The sequence below is a fragment of the Electrophorus electricus genome, chromosome 15 (genome assembly GCF_013358815.1).
Source record: "Electrophorus electricus isolate fEleEle1 chromosome 15, fEleEle1.pri, whole genome shotgun sequence".
In the NCBI taxonomy this organism is placed as follows: Eukaryota; Metazoa; Chordata; class Actinopteri; order Gymnotiformes; family Gymnotidae; genus Electrophorus; species Electrophorus electricus.
In genome coordinates, this window is record NC_049549.1 from 10,629,537 (window position 1) to 10,654,738 (window position 25,202).

At 42.1% G+C, this 25,202-nt stretch overlaps 3 protein-coding genes across 3 annotated transcripts; 1 reads left to right on the forward strand and 2 right to left on the reverse strand.

Moving 5' to 3' along the window:
- The first annotated feature begins 2 nt into the window (after positions 1–2).
- LOC113587006 (DHRS-12_like_SDR_c-like domain-containing protein) lies at positions 3–6,774 on the forward strand. The gene is made up of 10 exons (XM_027025474.2): positions 3–109; positions 2,734–2,867; positions 2,995–3,077; positions 3,536–3,631; positions 3,733–3,814; positions 4,027–4,088; positions 4,472–4,576; positions 4,689–4,779; positions 5,029–5,166; positions 5,800–6,774. Exons 1-10 carry the CDS (start codon positions 54–56, stop codon positions 5,913–5,915), a joined length of 963 nt encoding a protein of 320 aa, XP_026881275.1. The 5' UTR covers positions 3–53; the 3' UTR covers positions 5,916–6,774.
- A 107-nt stretch (positions 6,775–6,881) lies between these two features.
- Positions 6,882–16,897, reverse strand: wdfy1 (WD repeat and FYVE domain containing 1). The gene is made up of 12 exons (XM_027025473.2): positions 16,713–16,897; positions 15,468–15,535; positions 14,829–14,902; positions 14,617–14,671; positions 13,379–13,529; positions 13,143–13,255; positions 12,906–13,032; positions 12,401–12,506; positions 10,972–11,073; positions 10,390–10,520; positions 9,495–9,603; positions 6,882–8,969 (listed from the first exon to the last, which is right to left on the reverse strand). The coding sequence occupies exons 1-12, from the start codon at positions 16,847–16,849 to the stop codon at positions 8,910–8,912; spliced, it is 1,233 nt and encodes a 410-aa protein (XP_026881274.1). The 5' UTR covers positions 16,850–16,897; the 3' UTR covers positions 6,882–8,909.
- A 299-nt stretch (positions 16,898–17,196) lies between these two features.
- Positions 17,197–25,146, reverse strand: serpine2 (serpin peptidase inhibitor, clade E (nexin, plasminogen activator inhibitor type 1), member 2). The gene is made up of 9 exons (XM_027025470.2): positions 25,023–25,146; positions 23,291–23,585; positions 21,980–22,207; positions 21,448–21,645; positions 20,692–20,890; positions 20,421–20,518; positions 18,838–18,924; positions 17,737–17,820; positions 17,197–17,650 (listed from the first exon to the last, which is right to left on the reverse strand). The coding sequence occupies exons 2-9, from the start codon at positions 23,556–23,558 to the stop codon at positions 17,613–17,615; spliced, it is 1,200 nt and encodes a 399-aa protein (XP_026881271.2). The 5' UTR covers positions 23,559–23,585; positions 25,023–25,146; the 3' UTR covers positions 17,197–17,612.
- Positions 25,147–25,202: the final 56 nt, after the last annotated feature.

Consider the following 25,202-nt stretch of genomic DNA (forward strand, 5'->3'; position numbering starts at 1 on the left):
GGCAGCGGGCACCAGCGGTGACAGCGGGCGAACCGACCGACCAAGAAACGATCATGTCTCTGTATCGGAACTCCGCGTGGTTCCTGAAAGGGCTCACCGAATTTACCAAGTAAGAACCAGTGTTATTGTATTTCCTTCATTTTGCATTTGTGCACACAGGAGTGTGTGTACAGGAACTAACCAAAGATGCGTGATCTGAACATTTTAATTATTGCAACGCTAGTGTGAAATTTTTGAAAGTTATAGACAAATTTTGCTCAGCATTATAGATTTACGTTTTATGTTTAAATTATTTTATTCAGGTGTAAAGACATTTGACAAAATAAACTCTCCTAGCTTGGGTCCATTTTTGCACAGGTGTAAGACTCACTTTTAATTAGGATGTGATCTGTAACAAATACTACAAATAATGTGGGTTATGTATTAAACTTTGAGGCTAATGGGTGGCAAGAGTAAAACAGTTTGCGTGAAAGCATCCTCTGTCAAAATGAATGTTTTGCATGTAATGCATCTTACACTAAAAACACAATTTTAAAGTGCTAAAAAGATTTTCCCCACTGTGTTTTTATATTATGCATTATTATGTTATGACTTCAGTTCCCTTATATTATAGATTATCTCTGGACTACACTTGTTATTTGAAAATGTCACATCCAAATCAATAATTTTGTATTTGGGGATGTATATTTGTGTTATACGTGTATTCTACTTCTACATACCTTCTAGTTTAGCCAACTATTCTGTGAGGAAAGGGGAAAATATTTACATATAAAGGTTCTATATACTGGTACCAGTGGGTTTCAGCAAACCTGATGAGTGCAAAGAATGAAAATACAATAGTAATGCTTACAGACACTTTGGTATTTCTGTTTCCTGCCATAATAATGCCACTGGCTCTGGGGTTGTGTGAGAGGGCTTTGATTTATGCCACTCATCCCTCTTCTGAGTCCCTGCTAGCCAGTTTGATCACTTTGTTGAAGAGAAACCAACCAGTAACAGCTGCTGTAAAGATTGTACCTTGTAACACAAGCTTTACATACAAATAGCCATACAGGCTACCAGTTATCATTCTCACACAAACTCACACACTGCTAGTGAGCTGTGCCGTGTGATGCAGACTGCAGCGCTATACAGACAACACCCTTCAGAGGATGAGGTTGGACGCTCCATACTTGTGGGTGGAGGGCTGGTTCTTCAGTTCACTTGATGGATTTGGACCAGGTGGGTGCAGCAGACTGACCCTGGCCGGGGATGGATAGCAGCAGCAGACTGACCCTGGCCGGGGATGGATAGCAGCAGCAGACTGACCCTGGCCGGGGATGGATAGCAGCAGCAGACTGACCCTGGCCGGGGATGGATAGCAGCAGCAGACTGACCCTGGCCGGGGATGGATAGCAGCAGCAGACTGACCCTGGCCGGGGATGGATAGCAGCAGCAGACTGACCCTGGCCGGGGATGGATAGCAGCAGCAGACTGACCCTGGCCGGGGATGGATAGCAGCAGCAGACTGACCCTGGCCGGGGATGGATAGCAGCAGCAGACTGTTCCACTCCACACAATCTTGAAACGCTGGTGGGAGATGATGGCATGCTAAATCCTGTTGCCTCAACATAGTGACATTTCCTCCTAGGCCTATATTATGAGATTTGAAGTCATTTTAATTAATTTGGGATTCAAATGTCTATAAAATTGTGTGTTTTATCCCCAGCCACGAGTATGAAATGATATCTTGCATTAGGGGCTCTTTATTATTCCAAGCTGCCTAGCAGATTAGGTCTGATCACAACATGGCAAGTCATTAACTTCAAAATCCAGGTTCAAAGTCTGTGTTCATTAATGACAGATAATGGCTGTGTCTGTATAAGGTTAATATGGACAACCAGATGTCATGGACGACCTGCAGACCAGGGGCTGGAGAAGCTCTAAACATCTAAGAGAGTACATCATCAAATATGTGGATTTCCCCTCATCCTACCTTGATGTGGCTTTATACGTTCAAATGATTGTTTGGTTTACTAGCTCAGTTGTCTTGCAGGCTTTGTTTATCACCACCCTTGCAATCAGTTCTTCTCTCTCCCACCCAACCTCTGTTCCCCCAGTGCATGCATCTTTCACATTTTTCTCTGTCTAAATCTCCCTTTTGTTTGCATTTTACTCTCTTCTCCACCGCCACTGCCCACCATGACCCCACTTGCCTCATTACGCTCCGCACAAGCCTGGGAACAGTGCGGGCATTTACCCACTGGAGCTCGCGCCCCCCGGCGCCGCCTCCCGCCCTTTATCCCTTCGCCCGGTGACTCTTGGCTCACGCGGACAAAGCTGCTCATTCATCCTGCCAAAAACGCCGCACGGAGGCAGCCGCCAAGAGATGCACCTTGCCTCGCCTTAGTTAAATAAACGATGATGGCAGGCACCTCTGTGGATGCCTTGGTTCTGACTTGGACCCATTTATTGTGTACATTTAAAAAAAAAAAAATCACATCCAGTGAACTGAGACAGCTGTATCGGTTCAACAGCTCAGCAATATCACAGTGGTTTGAATAGTACACTAGATTTAGGAGCTTTAAGTATGTGAAAGTTTTTAGATTTTAAAGTAGCATCACTGGTTCGGGATGCTTAAGGATGATTAATTCGGATGTCTATCTTTGGCAGAAACTCTAAAACTCCTACAGAGCTGTAAATTGTCATTGGCCACACTGCGCACATTACTGATGTTCTGTGTGCTTCATCCAGGGGAGCGTATGAGTCGGCGTCTAAGCACTTTGTGGAAAAAGATGTTGAGGCGTCAATGGCGGGCCGATCCTTCATGATCACCGGCGCCAACAGCGGTATCGGCAAAGCCGCAGCCATGGCTCTGGCAAAGAAAGGTACTAAGAGAGTGTGTGGGCATACTGAATACACCTGGGGCATAGAAAAGACTCTTTAGGTACTTGTCGAGCTAGAGTCAGTGGTTCTGTTGTGTGTGTGTGCCTGAATATATTCCAATCCTTTCAGGTGGTACGATCCACATGGTGTGCAGAAACAAGGACAAAGCAGAGGAAGCCAGGGCTGAAATTGTGAAGGAGTCTGGAAACAAAGTGAGAGCACATTTTATGACCTTTTCCGTGAATGAACCCTTGCAGGCCAGACTAGTGGTTTTTCATCTGTATTTGGGATTGACCTTTAACTGAGGACTCTATATGGACAGCAAGTAAAGATAGGTATATTTAAATGATGGCACTTTCTTAGTCCTCTTGACTAACAATGTGGGATTTTATGTGGGGTTATCTGGAAGATAAGTCTCAGGTACGTCTACATACTGATCTTATCAAACCAAAGTTTTGCCTTTTGTGTGCATGCCAATTATAAATATTACCTTAAAATCAGAAAAGATCGAATGATATGTAGAAAATTTGACCTGATGCTGAATTTGGCCAACTCTTCATGCTTTTAGAGAACATATCTCTGCTTGGCTCGTAGCTCTCCCCTCTGTTCTGTTTCTATGCATTTTTTTCTGTGTGTGTGTGTGTGTGTGTGTGTGTGTGTATGACTTTAGGAGATCTATGTGCATATCCTGGACCTGTCCGAGACTAAGAAGGTGTGGGAATTTGCTGAATCCTTCAAGAAAAAATACAAAATCCTCAACGTGCTGGTGAGCAAAGAACACCGCTACCCCATCAGCCCATGAATGGAGCTTAAAAGAAATGTGCTGATCATTTGATGTGACTGATAAGTTTGACTGTGATGCTGCAGATCAATAATGCAGGCTGCATGATGACTAACCGAGAGGTGAATTCTGAAGGCTTGGAGAAGAGTTTTGCCATTAACTCGCTTGGTGAGTCAAAACAGACACACAGATATTGAATATGGGGAACCTCTGCATTGTCTGATCTCGGATCAGTGATGAAATTGACCTCGTTTCACCGTGACCCATGTAATCTGAAACGGTTTCCAAAACTGAAGCACAGTTGCGTGGGTCCCTATGCTCGTAATGTTTTCCCTCTCTTTTCATTCAACCCTTTCCATGCCTGTTTCTGGCTGTCTCAGCTATGTATATTCTGATTAAGAGTCTGATCCCACTGATGGAGAAGAGCCCTGACCCCAGAGTGGTGAGTGTGTACATGTGTGTGTAGTGGAGTTTTATTTCTTAATTTCTCTCATCGCTGCTTCTGCTTTTGATTTGCTGTGTTAACGAGGACGAGGAAAGGAAAGGGTTTTGAGGTACACATTAATCATGACTTGTAAGTCAGTGACAGTATGTGTGTGCGCGTGCATGATTTGATGCTCTGGGGAACTGAGATATTTAGATAATGGATTATTGAAATAGTGGGGGGTTAAACCACACACTTCACCGAGTGCTCCTGCATTTATCTGCAAATCATGTTGATAGACTACAAACCTGTCTCTCTGTCCATCAGATCACAGTGAGAAAAAACACACACCGCTTTGTCAGATCACAGTGACAAAAACTACAAACCTGTCTGTCTGTCAGATCACAGTGACATCAGGGGGAATGTTGGTGCAGAAGCTGCGCACTGGAAACCTGCAGTCTCAGAGAGGCCGATATGACGGCACTATGGTGTATGCACAAAACAAGGTACACGACCACGGCCTGAGATTGTGTATGCACTCAGTGAAGTTCTGCTCATGTGCTTGATGTGCTAAGCCTTCAGATTTTGAGGGTTTGTTTGGTCTTGGCTGTTTTGTAGAGGCAACAGGTGGTCATGACCGAACAGTTTGCTAAAGCTCACAGCAACATCCACTTCTCAGTCATGCACCCTGGCTGGGTGGACACACCAAGTAAAGTGCCTATTTCTCTCTCACTCTCTCTCTCACACACACACAGTTTCATTTATGCACTTACAAATGCAAAGTTAAAAACAGGATGAGTTATACCATCCAAATAGTGTCTATTGCATTTAAAATGTGAAAAAGTCAAGGCTATTAATAATTCCACAACAGCCTCCTCCAGAATGTGAGGTGAAAGCTATTAGGGCATCCCATCTGTAGCCCATTTCTGACCTCTCTCCATTGCCACCGTGTCTATAGTGATCGCCAATACGATGCCAGACTTCCACAGCTCGATGAAGGAGCGTCTGCGCTCCCCGGAGCAGGGGGCCGACACGCTGGTGTGGCTCGCCGTGTCCGAGGCCGCTGTCACCAAACCCAGCGGCAGATTCTTCCAGGGTGGGCAAACACACACACACACACAGAGACTTTTCCATCATTAAGGCATCCAGCAACAACAAATAATTGCTATTTTTACAGCAATCCGCTTTGAGGAGAAAAAACATTGATAAACGGCTATTAGAAGGAAACAACTGAAAGAGGGATCATGGTCAGATCTGGACAGAGAGATGGATGGAGTGAAAGGAAAGGAAGAAAGTGATAGAGAGGGAGAGAGGGGGAGAGAGAGAGAGAGAGAGAGAAATATGTGTGTAGGGAGATGGCAGAAGCCCAGTGCAGCTGTAGAGCACAGGGCTTAGTGCCAGGCACAAACAGGATGACCTCAGAATTCATTAGTAGGACAGTGAATCTCTCGCTATATCGACACTCATGTAATACAGCACAGTGCACAAGTAGCACACATCCGGCAGGTCACATGCATGAGTACGGTTCTCCAACTCATTCCTGTGTGTAATTTAATTTGCTTAACAATAGCTAAACACACACACACACACATTTTATATATATATATATATATATATATATCCATCCAGAAAGTTCTTTATTAGGTATTAGCCAATCTAGATTAACCCTGTTTTTTGCATAAACAAATCCAGACTGTTTGTTTGTCTTTTGTCTGTGCATATATTATAGATCGGAAGATGGTAGGAGCCCATCTGCCATTAGCCTGGACACACAGTTCACAACTGGAAGATCAGAAGTTTATGAGTGTCATGGAGGAGATCGCAAAGAGCTTCCAACCTCACTGAACACTCAACACACAGGAATAACCTATACGTGTTCCAAATAATTAAGCGCACACACACACACAAACTTATTTAAACAGGGCGAAATGTTTCAAATATGCATAACGCATACAAAGAGAAGCTTTATGCTCCTCTGAGACGTATACAAGGTGCCATATAAATATCTTGTGCACACATTTACCAGGATAGCTTGAAATAGAGAGAAATGTTAAAACCTACTAATACACCTGCATCTCTCATGTCTAATGGAAAAGGAGTGATTTTACAAATCACTAATATCTTTAACGATTATTAAATGTTAAGCTAAGATTAGGAGTCCGTGTGACTGCATGTCTGCTCAAAACATCACAAACGTGTCTAATGTTGCGCTTAAATAAGTGTATAAATACATGTATAGACTGCTTTTACGTGTATCCATTCTCTCTGCACTTTCCAGGCCCTGTTGCTACAGATGCATACTTTTTCTGACTGTTCATTGGTCAAAACAACGTGTCTCATTTTATCTGTCCATGGTGCATCTTCCCTTTGCTGTGGCAGTGACTCCAACAAATCAGGTCGACCAGGTGGGAACCTGCTCTGACCATAGTCACTGTAGCCGTCAATCACCCACTCCTCCACCAATCACCTGACTCAGGTGCGTTCTGTCTGCAAAGGGGCAGTGACTGGATCTGCAGGGATGTGATTGGATGTTTCCATGGTGATGCCTAACATCCTAAAGTAAGAAGGTTTGCATAGTGATGTTTCACTGTTTTTAATTTAATTAGAAAGTAACAGTGGATTGTCATAGTGGTGATGCTGCCCTAACTGTGTTCTATGGAATCTATGTTTGTCTAAACTTAATAAATGCCTATATGAACAAATGCATCATGTGAGAGAAAAGTTGTCAAGACAATATAAATAATTTCTGAACACACCATACAATAATGCAACCAGAACTAGCAAAAACCATAGAAAAATAAAGCCCAAGAATTAAGGACTAATATTTATTTCAGTCTCACTGGCTGTAAATAGCCAACCAGTGGAAGACTCCCGTCATCATTTATTTCAGTATTGATCAACAGGGGTTCGTCAACGTAAAAACACATGCAAGAGCTGTACAACAGAGGTGGTCAACTTTCTACATAAAGAAAGGCCAAATGACAGTCACTGTAAAAACTAATGCAAGTCATTGACAAAGCTGGGTTAAAAATAAGAATGAGAAATACTGAAGTGAATAGGAGTCTCAAGTCCTAGTGCTAAAATAATGATGCCCCGCACTGAAAATGACGAACAGACCACTACCTAATCTGTGCGCTCTCCACCAGCCCTTACTGGTCTGCATGGTCTCATTCAGTTTGAACATTTAATTTTTATATGCATAAACAACTAAACAACTGCCAAGTGTTTTTATTTTAATCACAAGAAACAAAAAGAAGCATGACTTCAGAAGTCCTACAGTGCTTTTACAGGGAGCGAAGTGCTTGAGAAGACAGACAAAGGATATTTACTTAAACAAAAGGTTCAAATATTTACGAGTGTTTGTGTTTTATAAGTTGGTTTGCTCTGCGGAATTACAAGCATGCCTTTCCTCTTGATAAACAGATCTGCTGAATGATCTCAAGGGAATTTTAACATGTTAATTACTAGCTCAGAAATTAGGTCAGTTAGAAGGAATCGCTCCACTGAACAAGCTTCTTAAGGCACCCCTGCCTGTAAACAGAGTCAGTCTCTGTCCGGTATTGTCAGAGCGGTGTAGGAAACAGTAGGCCAGCCTGAGAACGCCCTGCCCATCAGACAAAGCCTGACTAATTTACATGGTCAGGTCTCTCTGCCAGTCCTCAAGGTTGCAGATGCTGCAGTGTTACAAGCTTCCTTCATAGACACATCTATGCAGTATCACAGCGTGCAGCATCCGAGATCAAGCCATCGGTATACATGGTCACCACTGACAACCAACTTTAAGCAACTTTAAGTGTTTTCATGACCAATCTACCTTTGATTAATGGAATGAAGGTGCAACATAAGTAGAGTATTGATGGTAGATTGGGGTGTAAGGCTAGTGCTCAGTTTTCATATATACAATAGTGAGTTACACTCATTTACTTACACACACACACACACACACACACACGTACAAGATCAGTGCAAAGAGAAGGAAAGACGAGAAACGTTCAGTCAAAAGAAGAAGAGATCAGTCGGCGTTAACAGGTGTGACTGGCAGCTCGCTGTAAACAGACCTACACAGCTCTGGCTTAATAGCGCATCAGAAACTTCTAAAAACAGGCTTCTGAAGCTTCATTTAGTACTAGAAGCTTCAGAAACTTGTAGAATTCCTGTGCCTGTTTTTAAGTCTAAGCATTCCCATAAGACAATCCTTCCTTCTGGAGCTGCCACTCAATGAGAGAGGGTTAGGGCTCTGTGCAGAGCAGGACATCTTAACCCAAAGAATTTTTTTTACCCTGTATTAAATCATTTACAACCTTCACCTAAACCTTACCTATAACCTCAAGTTTGTGGGTGACCAAAATGAACTGTAACTCCTAATCCACATCTCACCCAATTAATGGATTTCTGATGTCACCATGCTGCTTGCTGGGTACTGTCAACACACCGCAAGGAAATGTTCTCAGTTGCTATAGCAACAAATAGCATTACTAGGGTGCAATTTTTCCACTGTTCTGAATAAGTGTTTCCTGAGTCGAAAAAGTAGATAAGGCGAGAGAGTGACAGCAAGAAAAACAGTTAAAGTAATTACATGTTAAAAGCCACCCCCACCCCCCATATTGTGCTTAGAAATACCTCAAATTCATGTGTAATCCCACAAGGGTACAGACCATTAAGAAAAGGATGTGGCTGATAAACCATTCCAATGCAACAGACACAGACACACACACACACACGGTCCAAGAAAAAAATGGCAGGTAGAAAGTAGATGGGGGTACAGCTGTCAGTGGAGGACTGGCTGATCGGTGTCTGTGGATGGAGCATTTGGGGACGAAGAGGTTCAGGCCCAATCACTCAGCGAGAGGAGAGGCCTGTTGCTATGCCACAGTCAACCACCTGCATCATGTCCCAAATCTGTGGGGAGATGCAATCAAATTAATAAATAGTCAGGCCATACTTTCTTTTCTCCACAGTAGCTGTATGTGTGCGACGTTTCCGATGAAGTGGACTTCACGTGGTCTGTGTGTCGTGTCCCGCCCGCTGTGGACAAATGGCACTGACGGTACGTTCCCACCCCACTACAGGTCTCTCCTGCCAAACGAGAGCTGACGATCTGTGAGGGGGACTGAGGGAAAGCACGACAGAAACACCACAGGGCTTTCACAAGCTGTCGGAAGTGACGTGAATCGCCGTGTCTTCTTTGGGCCGCTGCCCACACAGCTCATCACTCCCAGTGCCACCCAGACGCCCACCCACGGCGTCACGCCTGACAACAGAACTCGGTCAATTAGGGGAAACCCACACAGAGGAAGGTGGACCCTGCGTGAGCGTGTGTCCGTGGTACACAGACACACTTGCTGGGTGACCAATGAAAGAGCCCCTAGAAGGAGCTCGTGTGTGTTTTTGTTCATACGTGCATGCGTGTGGTGCGTGCATTACCTTTACAATCCGGTCACTCCCGCAGGTGACCATGAGGCCTCTAGCTGGGTCCATGTCCATGTGAGAGATGTTGTGTTTCCCTTCATGGAAAGTAGCCAAGGAGGTCCGACTGTGACATACAGACACAGACAGCGAGTTATACTACAGAGGCTCCCTTAACCAATTAATGCCTAATTCGGGGTTTTTCACCCTAGGTGGTTCAAGCACTTGTGCTTTAAACAGCATCTTGCCAAGGTGCTGTGGTTCAGGACTAAACCAAGAGGAGGTCAAAGGAGGAAGACAAGACTAGCCATGACAGCACAGAAGTTACAATTGAGGATGTAATTATGTGAACAACTAATTATTTGTAATAATTAAATGCTTTCCCCCCTGCATATAAAAAGTTAGTATAAAAGGTAGCATATGCTCAGGCAACATCGCAGTGCATCTGGTTTTTGTAGATCAGATTATTGTTGCTGTTTAGATTTCTATGGAAGAAAAACAGAGAGAAAATCAAACTCTGCTGTCCAGTAGAACAGCAACATAACGATCTGCCTTACTGCCAAGATCGAGTTTAACATCCAAACTCAGGTTTCTTCACACTGATGAAACTGATTTCTCTTTGTTTATTTCTTTGGAGAAAAGTACAACAGTTTTGGTCTGGACCACTTTCAAATTTTGTTCATACGCAAGAGAAAATTGCTACATAAAAGTGCTCATAAATCACTTTTGCAGTCCATTTTGGAATGAACCTGTCTGTGCAAGTGGTTTTTCCATTTGGCTCGGTGTTCCTTCACTACTGTGGCACTTTAATTTCTCTCTGGCAATGTATGCATGTGTATACTAAAAGGTTCTTTGCACATATGTCTGTCTAGGGAAAATGGCTGGCAGTGCAGGTGAGTTTGGGAGCTCTTACTCTTCGTCTTTGATTGCACTGTGGCAGTCATCACACATTCGAACCTGGAACTCAAAGCCCATGACGGGGTACGTAGAACGTTTAGAGCTACACTTCCCACATATCGCCTTACCACACTTCCTGCAGTGATGCTGCAATACAGAGAAATACGCAAACAAGGGATCAGGTGGGCAGCAAAATGAAGTCTCGTTCAGTACTGGAAGGCAGCTAAAGCTGATCAGCACATAACTCTGAAGTTTCCTCTCATATTTGCACAACATAATTTCACATTAAATATAGTTAAAAGTTCCAGTTTCATTTATTCCATCACATATAAGGAATATGTAGTTGTTCATTTGCCATGTAAACAAGCTGTGGTATTTATTAAATTTGCAGTTAATCCCACAGAGCATCTTTAACTACAACAGCATTTAAACAAATCAGTTGAAGGCTATGCTAAGACAAGCTTCATCTCAGCGCTTTAAAGGAACACTCGCTTAATAAAGACAGCTGGACAGGCACACAAAAATTGCTAGATTTTGAATAAGTCCAAAGAAATAAAAGACTAGATTGCACATAGCAACAGTAGTTAACGCAACACACCTGTCGGAGTCCTAAAGTCTTAGTGTCCCACATTTGCTTAATGTTCCAAAAAAATGGCTGTTCACACTTCTGACATGAGTCACTCTCCAACCACTGAGGAGCCTGTAAAAAAGAGAAAATAAAAAGGTGACTCGTTCTCAAATTAAACTGTTAATCACTTTCTCCATCACCTACAGTTTAATTCTTTAGTAAGGGCTGGTTACCATGAATACAGTAGCTGTAATGAGCCACGGTGACATGGAACGATTTGGAGTGCCCGTGACGAGCTGTGCTTTAAGGTCAGGGTTAGGCTTAGCAGCAACCCGTGCTTAAACAGAAACCATCAGGCCCAGGTCAAGCCTTTGAGTTCAGCTTCCAGTGGCTGTTTTCTGTTTTAAGCTTACAAATCAATTATTCAAAGGCCACATTTATACTTTAAGGATACATTTATATAAGTATATTCAATATTTCAAGGCTATTTCAAACCAAGGCAACGTCATTTAAGTCCAAAACCCAGTGCAAGTTATAAAGTCTATAAAGTCTTAATACATCTCTGTATATATAACTGTGTTAAAAAATGGCTTTAATGCTTTAGGCCCATCCTATTTAAGGTATAAGGTAACAACCGGCAGAAATAAATGCTTGCAAGTCAGGGACGGTTAATGAAATAATACCTTCATCTGCCCCATTTTCTTTTTGCACCAGTTTCTGCTTTGTTACCTTCAGGACTGACAAATGGGTCTCTAGCACTGCTTAATGCTAATGTATTTTAATAGCATTCAGTGCTTTAACATTTCATAGCAGGCATGACAGAGTATGACCTTCAGGTGCATGATGGGAGGTTCTTAGAGGGGACAGACCTAGGGTAAGCTCTACATGGGATCACTGCTAGATATGTCTGCCTTGCCATTTTGTTTAGTACATATGGAACAAAGGGTTTAATTAAGAATTTTCTTTTGTATAGCTGTTCTAAAACATTAGTAACATGACAAAAGCAGCTGAAGATTGTTTTACTTCAGAATTATTATACATATTTATACTCTAATAATATGCATTTATGAATGCAAAAGACTTCATGAAAAAGTATTTATACTCCAATAGCTTTCCCCCCTCCTTCTGCCAATGTTTGGGACCCAAAGCTGAAAGAACCATGTTTTTTGAATAAAAGATTTAGAGCACTCTAACTAATCCAAATACTACATGACTGCTTACGAATACATTAGGTAGTTTTGAACAGGCTTCGGTGCACTGAACCAAGCAGCACAATGCTGTGCTGTCAAACACAGTCCAAACCAAGATAGAGGGCTCCCACTATAAAACAGACATCACCACAAATAATGTCCTCCCACCCCCCAAGTGTTTTTAAACTCGGTCCTGATACTGAAGTGTCTCAGAAAAAATATGAATACAAAGTATGTATATATGCATGCAAGTGTGTGCACACATGCACCTCTTCCCGTGGGGTGTCCATGTTCCACACTGTTATGGCTCCGTCAGCCGAGCAAGAGACCAGCTGGCTGGTGAGCTGCAGATAACGCAGAGCCTGCACCTTCTCACTGAAGGAGGGTGAGAGAGACAGAGAGGAAAGACCTGAACTCTAAATTGGAATTTTAAGAGTTTAGGTAACTGCCCATCAGGACAAGACACTAGAGACATTTACTATTGCGTGTGTATTTTTAAAAAATCTATCTATCCATCCATCCACACACACTGTGTATGTTTATTGTTTCACATTTATGTAAAATAGCTGTCAACTCCAGTATGGTATGGTTGTGCAAATGTACACACATGTACATTTTCATTTTACAGCATTTAGCTGACACTATCCAAAGAGACTTACAATTAGGACTGAACACAACTGAGGGTTAAGGGCCTTGGCAGTGGTGGGGACTGAACCGCCAACCTCCCCATTACTAATCAAGTACATTCACAACTGCCAGCGTGTGTGTACTCACTGATGTCCCTGCAGAAGCAGTGTTCGGCCCTGCCTCCCACCGATGTCCCACATGATTACACTGTGATCTGACGCACCAGAGAACAGCCATCTCTGCACAGGCTCCCACCACAGAGCCGCTATGCTACCTACACAGGGTTGGGGAGAACAGGGGTGTGCGTTACATCACACTAGTCAGATGTTCATATTATAAAAATGCTTACCAGAGTCTTACTGTTCGTGCGTGTGCGTGCGTTACCTTCATGGCCCTTCAGAGTAGTAATGGTGGAGTACGTGTCTCTCTCCAGTTTGAGCAGGGTAATCTGGCCTGAGCAATCACCCACAAATGCGTGACGAGTATCATTATCGTACCTGACCGTGCAGTCAAGGAAACTGAGAATATCTCGCACACACACACACACAGTCGATGCAATTACAAAGCAGACGTGTGCTTTTAAGAGAGCACACACACACATACACACACTTTAAGGATACTGCAGGCAGGTGGCCCAGGAGCTGAAGAAATGTCGGCCCAGCATGGAGCCACTCTGGGTGCACATCCAGCTGACACTCTTGTCATGGCCTGTGCTCACCACCCACTGACTCAGCAGAGAGAACACCATGTCTGACACGCGTCCCTGGTGAGCTGGAACACACATGAGCAGCAAAGCTACACTCATCTCCAGATGCAGTCCAAATTTGGATTCTGAGGTCCATTCTGAAGATTCGATCCGGCTTGCGTTATTTTGTGTGTTTAAAAAGACATGGATTCTGCAGAGCTACACATATGTACTATGCAGATTCCTTTGGCTACGAATAAACATTTTTAATTCAAAACAAGATTGCCAAGTAGCATGTGTTCGTGCAAAAAAAAAAAAAAAAAAGAGATGTCTGCAAGAAGAGTTCAAGGGGAGTACTGACAAAAAGGTTTTAATTTTAATATGCTACCTGAATTTTACCATTTTCCCCCCCTCATCACACACACACACACTTCCAGGTCCTGTGAGAGTTCTCAACTGAAATGAGGGGCTGGGTGTTGATGTCTCTTGTGCATAACGAACTGAAGTGACCCATTCTTGACAGAAAAAAACCCCCACATGCACACACACATTCATCTCAAGATACACTACAGAAAAAATCAGCATGTGTGATATAAATGTGTACAAATTTATAAATATAAATCTAAAAAAATCTAAAAATTTAAATACTAAAACACACCATTGTTTCAACTACCTGCCTGTCTTGTGCAAAATGTACACAGATGTACATTTAATGTTTGCTTAAACAACTCTATATGCAAGTGACGTGGACGTGAACACTTGCATGCCCACACAATTTTCCAAGTATTATTCGCATTCTTTCAGTGAAATTTTTCCAGACTATTTTTTTACTCAACTTCTAACTGTGCAGTGTGTCTGCAGCATTTTTGACAGTAACATCATGAAGTAATTTAGAGAAGTCAAGAGAAAGATGAGGAGAGGGAGGGAAAAAAAATTTAATTTAAGCCAGAATGGTTTTTTTTTTAATGAAACAGACATATACAAACGGGCAGGTTTCTGATCTGATTTGGTGCTACTGTGTACTGTGCATCACATCCAGAGGCCATAGAACAGGCTCGCTCTCCCCTCGCTGTATAACAGACTTCCCATCTCATTGAGCCATGTGGGTTAAGATTTCATAAGCTTCATTACCCATGAACCTTTGCTATATGTAGCACTCTACTTCAATAATACCTGGGTAGGTTTTCACGTGGTTCATCTTGTTGAAATCTTCAGAGATGAGGAACTCCTGTGTGACAATTTAAAAAGAAATTCTAATTTAAAAAATAAATAAATAAATAAATAAAATAAAATAAAAAAGAGAGTACTACAAAATGATCACACTCTTTTTATAGAGAATGACCTGATCTACAGTGACCAGTAGAGGGGGATAGAGACAAACTTACCACAACAGCTCCATTGTCCTGTCCTATGAAGATCCGTCTGCTTTCGTGGTGATACGACATACATGAACATGCAGCTAGACAGTGTATGAGAGGAACAGAGAGACAGGGATCAGGGAGTAGAGAGCAGACGAGAAGCAGAGAGACAGGGAACAGGTAGAATGAGAGAGAGCAACAAAAGACAAAAGGAATGTGGAAAGTCAAACCTATGCTTTAACCCATGTGATGTATTTACATTTACTGAAGGGACACTACATCCCACCTGACTAACATTCTGTCTACAACAGAAGTGAAGAAACAGCAACGCGCTTGGAAGAGCCAGGGAGCCACAACCAAGACCAAGAGTTTTAGATTGCCAGAAAAACAAACAAAATACAATTAAGGAAGGACTTAGACTAAGGTGTTCATATATGCATTTTTTTTTTTCCCCAAAGAGTTTTAACTCTGGCAAAATTAAGAGAGCTACTACAGCCCTGACCAGCATGAGAAACCGAATATGCCTTAAAGGGGGTCAGAGCACGAAAGCAGAAGCAACACTCTACGAGAGTGCTTTGTTCCCCTGAAAAACATTGCAGGCATTCTTCGGTTCCAGGTCTGCTCTGTGTCATGGGAATACTCAGCTGAATTTGATGCTGCACTCACAGGACACCATGTGGTAAATGCTGGGCCAGTATTGTCCGCTGTCTCTCTTTAGCCATACCCGAATGGTCCTGAAACGAGCAACCAAAAACAATACTTTTAAACCTATAATGCTTTACTGCCATATTAAAAGCAAAGAAATGAAAGAAAATGAAGCAACATTTTGTATGCCAATCATGCAACAGATGGCCCTCCAACCTCAGCGCAGTGTTTTACATGGAGCCACATGACAGGTCAATTAACATCTGATAAACAAACACACCCTATAACAACCTTCTAGGGAAGTAGAAAACTTTGTCCCAGTTGCTCATGAGCTGTTAGCACCAGCTACAAAATACAAACTGAATGTCTTAACTCTTCTTACAAAATGTTCTTGCATTAAGGCAGTGATGTATTGAAAATTAACTTGCCACAAATGAAAGCTACATTGGGATGCAAGTGCACATCAATAGTCGATATTCTGTCCACTTAATAGGCCAGTTTTTTAACAGACTTATAAGCCCAGGTTCTAAGAGTTATTTATCAGTGCAGTTTGACATCAAGTGAAGGTGTAATTAAGGAAATCTGAACTTTGCTCTTAAATGTCAAAGATCTTTTCCCCGTGAGGAAATACAGATGCCGTAGCAATTCCCGCATTGCACTACAAGTAACATTTGTCATGAAAATCCTATAAGTAAGCTAACTAGCTAGGTTACAATCTTTCCTGGCTTTCCCTTCTGAAATATTGTACGTCGTACATTGCACAGCACAAGTTGAGACAGTTTAAGCAACCTACATAATCGAGGCCACTGACCTCGTTCGCGTTAGCTACGTAGTTCAACATAAGCATTCGCGTTTGACCCGAACAGCATCCAACTGTAGGTTGGGTAGAAATTTTGCAGATACGACTGACTCGGTTACCATCAACGAGGAATTCTCGAAATCGTTGCTGCACTAACAGGTTGAATTGTGAAGATAGCTAACATTATAGCCAACATTAAGAGAACACGTCAAAACAGACGGGTTTCAGAACACGTTCCGTACACATTTAAACACTAAAGTTCAAAGGTAAGCGACAAACCAACCGACTCGTTCTCGAAATCTCACATTCAACTGACAGTTAGCCCAGCAGAATTGTTGCACACTCCTGACTGTCCAAATAGTTAGCTAGCTGAGGTATCTTAGCTTAGGTGCTAGTGTGGCTAAAGCTATTTGGCTACAACACTGTACCGAATCCGAGCATTGTTACTAGCTAGCTAAGATACCGACCTGTCTTCGCTGACTGTGATAACTCCATCTTCCTTTGGGATCAGGACCGCGGCGTTCACTGCGTCCTGGTGGCCTTCTATTTTGTTCAAAAGTACAGGTCTGGATGTTTGGGGTCTCGAATGAATCTCCGCCGCCATCGCTGCTTTTCCCCCAACCCCTCTTCCAGATTATTGAGTAACCGAGACAAGTCAGCTGATCGCCGAGGGGAAGTTCACCATAACACTGGAAATGACCGTACAACCGCGAAGAAAGCAACCTAATGATTCTAGCTAAATCGCTCATTTCATTATCAAGGTGACGACGAAGCAGCGAATACAGGGTTCATCCATGTTGTTTCCTGTAAAATTCTTAATATCAGACAGAAATTTTGGAAGCCACGAATCTCTGTTCTCCAGGAATTCTTTTTCTTTTCTTTTGCTTGGGGACAACAGAGAAAAGACCAAGCACGCAAACCAAGCTTCTTTAGTAAATAAACCAGCTCAAGTTACAGCAAACAAGTACTTTATTCTAAAAATAAAATTAAAAATTAAAACAAGACAAACTAATGTAACTCAACTACAAAATTCAACACTGCAGGAAAAGAATAAAAGATCTATACAAAAGCACTTTGTAGTGTGACAAGACACTGGTGTGAATATTTAAAACAGACTCAGCACTTGAATCAAACACCTCAAATGCAAAAACGTTTACATTAGTCACTCTATTTAACTTGCATAAAACTAATGAACAAATGTGAACATACTGTAAAGACATGGAGCAATTTCAGTATTGCTGCATAGCGTGGCACGAAGACACAGAACAAAGTAGAAATCAAACAGCCCCCATCAGGGCAGGGTTCGTCTAAAACAAAGTTAAAAATGAAATGTATGTGTGAGGTGTCTGTCGTCTTCATCGGCTTATTTATGGTTTGTTGATTTGGCCAGCAAAGAGAATGGTTCCTGAAGGAAAGATATTTAAAATGTCAGCTGCTAGCTTGTTCTCTGAATGAAACAAAGGCTAGTGTATTAGGGTGTATTTAAGATACCTGTAGAGTTGTGTCTGATGAGGAACAGGAATGGTCTATCAATAATCACCCATGGAGGAGACGATCTGGCCCACAAGATTGCAGCTAGACAGAAAAGAGAGGAATGACCACACGAGGGTGCTGTGCACAGCTTTAGGACTGTGTTTATGTTCAGAATAGGTGGACTAAATTTAAGATGAACATGTTTCTGACCATGGTAAGAATTAGGCAAATTCTGTACATAAGTTGATGCAATTACTGTTGGTGCAAGATAGATGTTTCTAATAAAAATTGTACCTACAACTGTATTATAGAGAAAATCAAAACATGCATTGCATTTTTGTGTGATGCATAGTGTTGGTGCTAGTTATATTAATCTTGGGATTTTGCACATATATTCAGTTCTTAATCATATAGCCTGTAGCAATGGTTGTCCAGAGAGTGGTGCTTTTCACTGACTGGGAGATTTACAAAGCACACATAAAAGGTACATGGGGAAAAATGAAGTAATTCAAAAGGCAGCTGCACACTTGCAAACCCTGATGTAAATAGCACAAAGCCTGGAGCCCCAAACAGTGGAAGAAAGTAATGTGGACCGATGAGTCATCTTTCTTTTTTCTTTTTTTTCTACATCTGAATACGTTTACATCCTTTAGTCATCAATGAGTGTCTCTTCTTTCCTGGGAGAGGAGCCATTAGACCACATGAACTTGGAAAATCTTTAGAAACTATTTACTATGAAATGATATGATATATAAAGTTAATTTTAAAAGGAGAACAAGTAAGACTTAACTGCATTTCTCTGTTAATGGAAAAGATTTATTCCTGCACTTCTGTAAAACACCGTTTAGACTGCAGGAAGCATTTAACCCTCTTTTAGGAATCATAACTGGATTTATCCAGGAAAAAGACAGACCAATCCGTGAATTTCTCCTTGTTTTCCTACATTGCATATTTGAAGTCTGAACGGGGTACAAACTGAAAGCGTACTGGCATATGGTAAAAATGTACAAATTTGGCTAGATGATAGTGAGTAGCAAAGTTTCACCAAACACATCCGTCAAACCATTAGTCACACACGTCTCCAGTTACACGGCTCCAGTCACACATCTACAGACTTACTAGTTGCAGCAGATGCTTTCGTCCCGTCCTCATTCACCTCTATCTTGGCTTTTTGCAGAGCCTTAGACACATAGACAGGTTCTGAACCTGTGAAACATGCATGCAGGCACACACACAAAATGCTTGAGATGGACAGTTACTGTTCCGTTATACCACAAGTAGCCACAAGGGGACAGCAAAACAATTTTAAAAAATGAATCTCAGATGACATCATGACATCAATGCACTTTTGTTTTTTTGTTTTGTTTTGTTTTTCTTTTGCAACCACAAACACCAAGGCCTAAGATTGTCATAACACTAAAATAGATTAAAAAAAATAGATAACACTGTCTATAATACTCCGCATGCACACTGTAGCTCATGGCACTAAAATAGATAACACCATGTCTATTACTCAGCACACACACTGTAGTTCAGTATTTTTAGCATATTAACAGTTAGATATTTACTTGGCATATTACAATCTGATGCTGTCTGAATAGACTAGCTGTGTTTGGCAGACAGCAAATTCTGCATGAATTTGCTTGTCAAACCATGGATGCACACCCCACAAAGTCCTACTGAAAAAATCTCAATGTTTATTGGACTACCGGCTTTTAAAAATTAACTTCTGTATGTAATGATTGTTAAATCTTGAAGGAGCAAGAACTTGCACTGTTTAATGCATGTCTGACATTACAGACGTACAACAAAGTGCTCAGTAGTGCAAAAAAAGGGGGGGGTGGGTGGGAATAAAACTGATACAGGCTATAAAACTCAATTGTTTAATTGTCTTTTATCATGGTCATTTAGGCTATATATTGCGAATACATTGTAAATTTACAGTTCTATCTTCGATCTCTGTCTTTTATTTTCCAAGTTAACTGGTAATGGCCATTATATTACTCCCAATAGTTCTTCCTCTTTGTCTGAAAGAATTACTCTCCACTGGCCAATACCCAAAGAAACATCCACTCACTGTATGCTTCACTTGGCTAGCAGGGTCTAGGACACTTCCCAGCACTGACAGGTTGCCATGATGTCTATGCATCTTTCCAAAAGGCAGATGGCAAAATGATTGAATAAACAATCCCGCAGTTAAGCCAAGTGGATAAAAGAATGTCTGAGCCATGTGCGCAGCTTAGAGGTGGTTGTTATGGGAATAGGTAAGTTAAGATCAGTTTTCAGGGAGTGTTTCTCCTTCAGCCTCACACCCCTCAGCTAGACATGATTCATACTGCTACAATTTTCAAGCTCAAAAATCACAGTCAACAGCTAAGACGCTATGTAATGCAAACATGTCAGAGACCAGGTTATTTAAAATATTTAGAGTACACGGATGAGTTATTTAAGATTTTCTAGATCAGTGGCCTTCCGGTCATATCCCAGAACTATCTCTGTGCTGCCCCGATTCGTTTCCCCATTCAAGTGAATTGACTCAGGTGCGTTACAAGAGCTTAAGCATTATACCAGGAAGTGACTGAACACCCGTTTTGGACCACGTTTCCTGCAATTAACTGCTGTAGTCATGACGCCAGTGACTGTACATCAATTGACGAAACAGAACAGCTTTTACAAACAAGCAGAAATCATGTGTGACTCACTGAGGTGTCTGAAGTCAGCTTTCCCCTCACTAAATATATTGGTTATACCCAAAGCTGAGAGAGGCCCCTCCAGATCCACCTCTGCTTCTGCTATGAACCTGCCCAGAGTCAGAGAGTACAGAGTACATGAAAGGGAGAGAAGACAGAGTTGCAAAGACATGTTCTGGTTTTTACAGGAACCCCAAAATTCACCACAAGGTTTACCACGAATGTTTCAATGGGTTTGAAAGCCTGGTTTGTGGTTCGGGATTCAAACAGAATTGAGCCTCACTTTGGCAGCAGAAGGCGGACCTTCGTTTGGCTCATTTGCTTGGCCCAGCCCTGCACTACTGCTGTGGAGATATGTGGCAGTACAGCCGCCAATGGTGTCGATTTCTCTTGCGGCAGAGCAATGAACATACTCATACTGTTGCCACGATACGGCAACTCTATAACTTTATACTTCACGCCATCGGGAGTGCTTGCCACACCTAGGTGGAGAAGAGAAGAGAAGAGAAATCAAATTCTGGTTTAAAATTTGTGGGTACATATCTAACATGCACTGACCGCAACAGAAAATAACAAACCAGAAGAGCTGAGGAACCCAGCAACTACTCACTAATTAACCACTAAAAAGTTTAAATATAAAAATAAAGCCAAAAATATTCATAAAACTGAGACAGACAGCAATATTTTAGTAAAACTTCAGACATTTCGTTAAGTAAATCTTAAATGGAAAACATTTCCAACATTACATTTTAAAGGGGTTATTTCTTTGTCTATAGTAACTGAGCTTTAGTAAAACCCACATTAAATTTACACACAGAGTATACAAACTTCAAGGGACCAAGGGATATACAGCCATGATTCCAAAATAAAACCAATCTGGTCCAGCATAGTGAGGTAGCCTTTTAGGTTCACTGTTAAGTTAGTTAAGGTTGTGCTCTTTTAGAAATGGATAAAGGCATATGCTCCCTACATCTCCTCACTTAAATGCAAAATTCAGGCTTCATGTAAGAAATTCCCAGCAAAGCCAAAACAGCCTCACCAATATTGAAGAGAGACAGCTGGGACATCATGGGCACTTTGTAGGACTGTCCATCTCCACTGGTGAAGCTCCTCATCTTGGTGCTCTGGGGCTGAAAGCGTGCCTTCCACAGCCCTTTAAAGTAGATGGAGTTGACGGCCACCAGCCGTGTCAGCATGGGGTCCAGCATGTCAGCTTGCACAAGACTGGTGATGTGGCCTAATGGGGGTATGAGTATAAGGAAAAGTTTGTAAGTTCATGGTGATATTCAGTAATAGTCAACAACAGTCTGAGGCTTTTACACGAGGTGATTAAGAGAATTTTCCTATGGTATAAAAAAAGCAAAAAAGAAATTGAGTTTTCTGGATTCAGGGTAAGAGCCAAGACTATTTTACTCAAAGTATTCCCTACTGATGGTTAATTTTTAGCCTGGAAGTTAAAAATGGTTTAGAGCTCTTAATGTTACTTTTATACATTACAAGGGAAAAGAACAGGTTTCAGTCAGTAGACAAAAACATGGGAAACAGGCTCAAAGACCATAGCATTTCCATACCCTTTGTGGTGTTGCTGACCCACTCATTGATTATATCTGCAGACCCCTGCGGGTTTCTGTAGTCAAGGGGGCGGCTATCGCACAGGAAATTGTCTCTGTTTGTTGTCAGGAAATCGGAGTGCATGCTGAAACCCTCTTGTGGGAAGAGGGCATTAGCGATGGTGATGAGGTCGCTATTGGACTTGGACGTCAGGGTCCTGTGGAGCTTCTGAAGCATCTTATAGGGCCCTGGAAGAGAGCGGCGTTTAGCACACCTTCATCGTTTCCACCAGGCTCCTTGCATGTGAAAGAGATCAGATTCAAGCAAGCCTCTCTTTGCCCAAAATCCCATCCACTATTGTGCATTTTATTTCTGCACCTTTTTGAAGTGGGGTTTTGACCCCTCTTTTTTGCTTGTTGGAGGAGAGGGTGTGGGAAGAATCACACTATGTTAATGCATGTGGGGGCAATAAAACACAAAATGTCATGTACCTTTAAAGGTGTCTGGAGAGGAACAGTGAGGAATTACTCTTACACCAATCATTTGCTGCAAGACATTTCACGTTTAAACAGCGGCAGGGACATGACGGGGCAAGATTCAGTGCCTCTGTCCTTCATGTGTTGCAAACAGCCTGTCAGACTTGCTCGTACCATCTGCATGACCAAACTAAACTGACACTTTGCCAAATGCTGATGTCATTTTTCAACTTACGACAACTCTGTTTAGCAAGAATAAATCAGTGAGGGAATAAAAAATAAATAAATCCAGATCACTTTTCCAGATAGAATGTTGAAATTGAATAGTGACAAAAGATGTGTGCTGCAAGAGCTCAGGATATGCAAGTGCTCTGCAGACTCTCTGGGGTTCAGGCCCTAAAGCTTGCACACCAGACAGTTTTCTGGAGCATTTTTCCTCTTTAGCACGACTATTTCCACTCATATGCTTTGTATGGACTAATAACTAGGAGCACTTATTGTTCACCTTCAGGTCTGCAGTTTGAAACCCATGGTCGAGTTAAATTAATTTAAAAGGAAACCACTAGTTATGCACATTTTTTTTAATTCACTAGAATCATTCACTAGTGGAGATCAAATTTATTTCATGGCTTTGCATTCAGTCTCAAACTTATTTATTTTATAAAGGGAGTGAGTTGTGTTAAGGATAGGCTGTCCTAATTTACATGAAGAATGGTGGCAGTCTAAATGTTTACGGATTTGTGAATATTCTCACACTCATCAACTGCTCTGTCAAGAGGGAAAGAAAATATATTTTTTGAATTTTGAAACAAAAGGTTACACTTCCTTCAGGAAAAACAGCCCTGCTCTTCTTACCTTTCTTCTTATATTGTAGTCCCACAAGAAGCTGGTGTTTGGTATCGCCGTGGGCACCAGGGAGCAGCATGCCCAGAATGGAGGCCACTCCATGGGGGGACAGGACCACATTTTCCTGCGGCTTCTCCTGAATCACTTTCAGTAACACCTGCAAGCCCAGGTCAGAACCCCGCTCACCGTAAGACGGAGCCGCAGACTCGGAGACAGCGCCGTGAAACACGCACACCGTCAGCAGCACAAACATGAATAACACACACATGTAAGACATGGTGAAGGAGTGGTATAGTCAGGAACCCTGAGAAAGAGACACACAGAGAGATTTTTGTTATTGAACTCTGTGACACTTGCTATGTCAATCAATTGTTTGTCATTCTAATAAAGCACCCTAAACAGGCCTAAAATCAATACGGTTGTGGTCAGTGGAAAAGACAAATACAGCAAACTAGTTTAGCACGTTTTAAATAGTGCGCGTCTTTGGTTACATTTAGCATCCATTGATGCAATATAATGATATCAAATTCCACAATTAAAATCTGAGAAAGGAAAAAAAAAATATTTTTTTTTGGAAAACCCACATACAAATACACTTTCTGATGCGACTCTGTTAATAGCTACTCAACTCTCCGCATATTCATTAAAACAATTTCAGCGAACCCGTTTAATCTCCTCCTCTCTCTCATTGCTATTCTCGGACGCGCCGCGTCTGCTCGAACACGCGCACACGAACTTCGGCCGTCTCGCGCACTCTATCCGCTCCATCGCCCTGGAACACGTTCGACGGAAGGAACGTGCGCGTCTCGGCGCGAGGCGTTAGGCCACACACTGGCCGCTGGCACCATCGGCTACACAAAACGCATCGAGAGATCAGTCCGTTTGTCCCCGAATGTGTGAAAAAGCTCAAAGGACCAAAATAACCAGCGTTCTGTAGAGCATGCCGCGTAAACGGACTGCACGTACTGTTGAGAGAAGCTCGGTGCTTCTTTCAAAATCAGGTGGGCTTCAAAGCGACCTAGACACACCTATGGTTAGGAGATATTTGATGAGCTCCCTTGAACGAGCGAGCATACTGCTGTTCATAAGCTCCATTTTTCGACACGTGCGAGTTATCAATAGCTGCGCGATGTTTTGTTTTTTTTTACCTCAACACTGGCACGTTGTACTTTACGGACCTTACTTAAACTGCGCGTGGACTACGTTTCATTTATCCCTCACCGTCCAGTTCCCGTCCTATGCGTATTACGAGGCAGATACATTAGTCTCACATTCGCTTAGAATTCACAGACTGGTTATGAAAAGCTCACTCATAAACGTAGACTGCATTCTCCAATGTTAGAAAAAAAAACCAAAAACTGCTGGCCATTATTGCTGATTAGGTTTGTTGTCATATCATCCATCTTCCTGACCACGGCTGTGCCAAAAGAGCCCTTTAAACAAACGTACGAGTAGAATATTTACCAGCCGTTTGATCACAGTTCTAGCTAATGCTTAACACTTTTAGACATTTAACGATCTCTTGAAAATGCAGAAAACGAAAGAAGCAGATCGCATGTTAGTATTTGCAAACATATAAGAGCATCTTTACGATTACTTTAGGGAAATTAAAAATTACACTGTGCTTTCATGGCGACTTATGGAACGTACCAGTTATAATACCAGGCTAAAAATACAACGCCATACATACCCCCTGACCAAAGTGGACAATTTCGAAAGAAAATATGCCAAGTACTCTCACCTTCTTCTTGTAAGGATTTGGGCGAAAATACCAGGAAGACAGTAAAAGTTCTCGCTTTCGCAACAGCGATAATTTCCCGTTTCTGTCGGCGCTTCACGGTGATATAAGCCGCTGCCACCTCCCCGGTACATTATGGGCGGGGTCTAAGCACGGGGCTCCGCCTCCCGACTAATACTTAGA

Coding starts and splice junctions, on each gene's coding strand:
- serpine2 (XM_027025470.2), bottom strand. CDS start 23,558: ATGTCTTACATGTGTGTGTTATTCATGTTTGTGCTGCTGACGGTGTGC. Junction 17,821..18,837: donor GAAAGCATCTGCTGCAACTA/GTAAGTCTGTAG, acceptor TTTTCTGTCTAG/CTGCAATCTTGTGGGCCAGA. Junction 17,651..17,736: donor CATCAGACACAACTCTACAG/GTATCTTAAATA, acceptor TCTTTCCTTCAG/GAACCATTCTCTTTGCTGGC.
- LOC113587006 (XM_027025474.2), top strand. CDS start 54: ATGTCTCTGTATCGGAACTCCGCGTGGTTCCTGAAAGGGCTCACCGAA. Junction 110..2,733: donor GGGCTCACCGAATTTACCAA/GTAAGAACCAGT, acceptor TGCTTCATCCAG/GGGAGCGTATGAGTCGGCGT. Junction 4,089..4,471: donor AGAGCCCTGACCCCAGAGTG/GTGAGTGTGTAC, acceptor TCTGTCTGTCAG/ATCACAGTGACATCAGGGGG.
- wdfy1 (XM_027025473.2), bottom strand. CDS start 16,849: ATGGCGGCGGAGATTCATTCGAGACCCCAAACATCCAGACCTGTACTT. Junction 14,903..15,467: donor CATTTACCACATGGTGTCCT/GTGAGTGCAGCA, acceptor TACACTGTCTAG/CTGCATGTTCATGTATGTCG. Junction 10,521..10,971: donor AGACTTTAGGACTCCGACAG/GTGTGTTGCGTT, acceptor TCTGTATTGCAG/CATCACTGCAGGAAGTGTGG.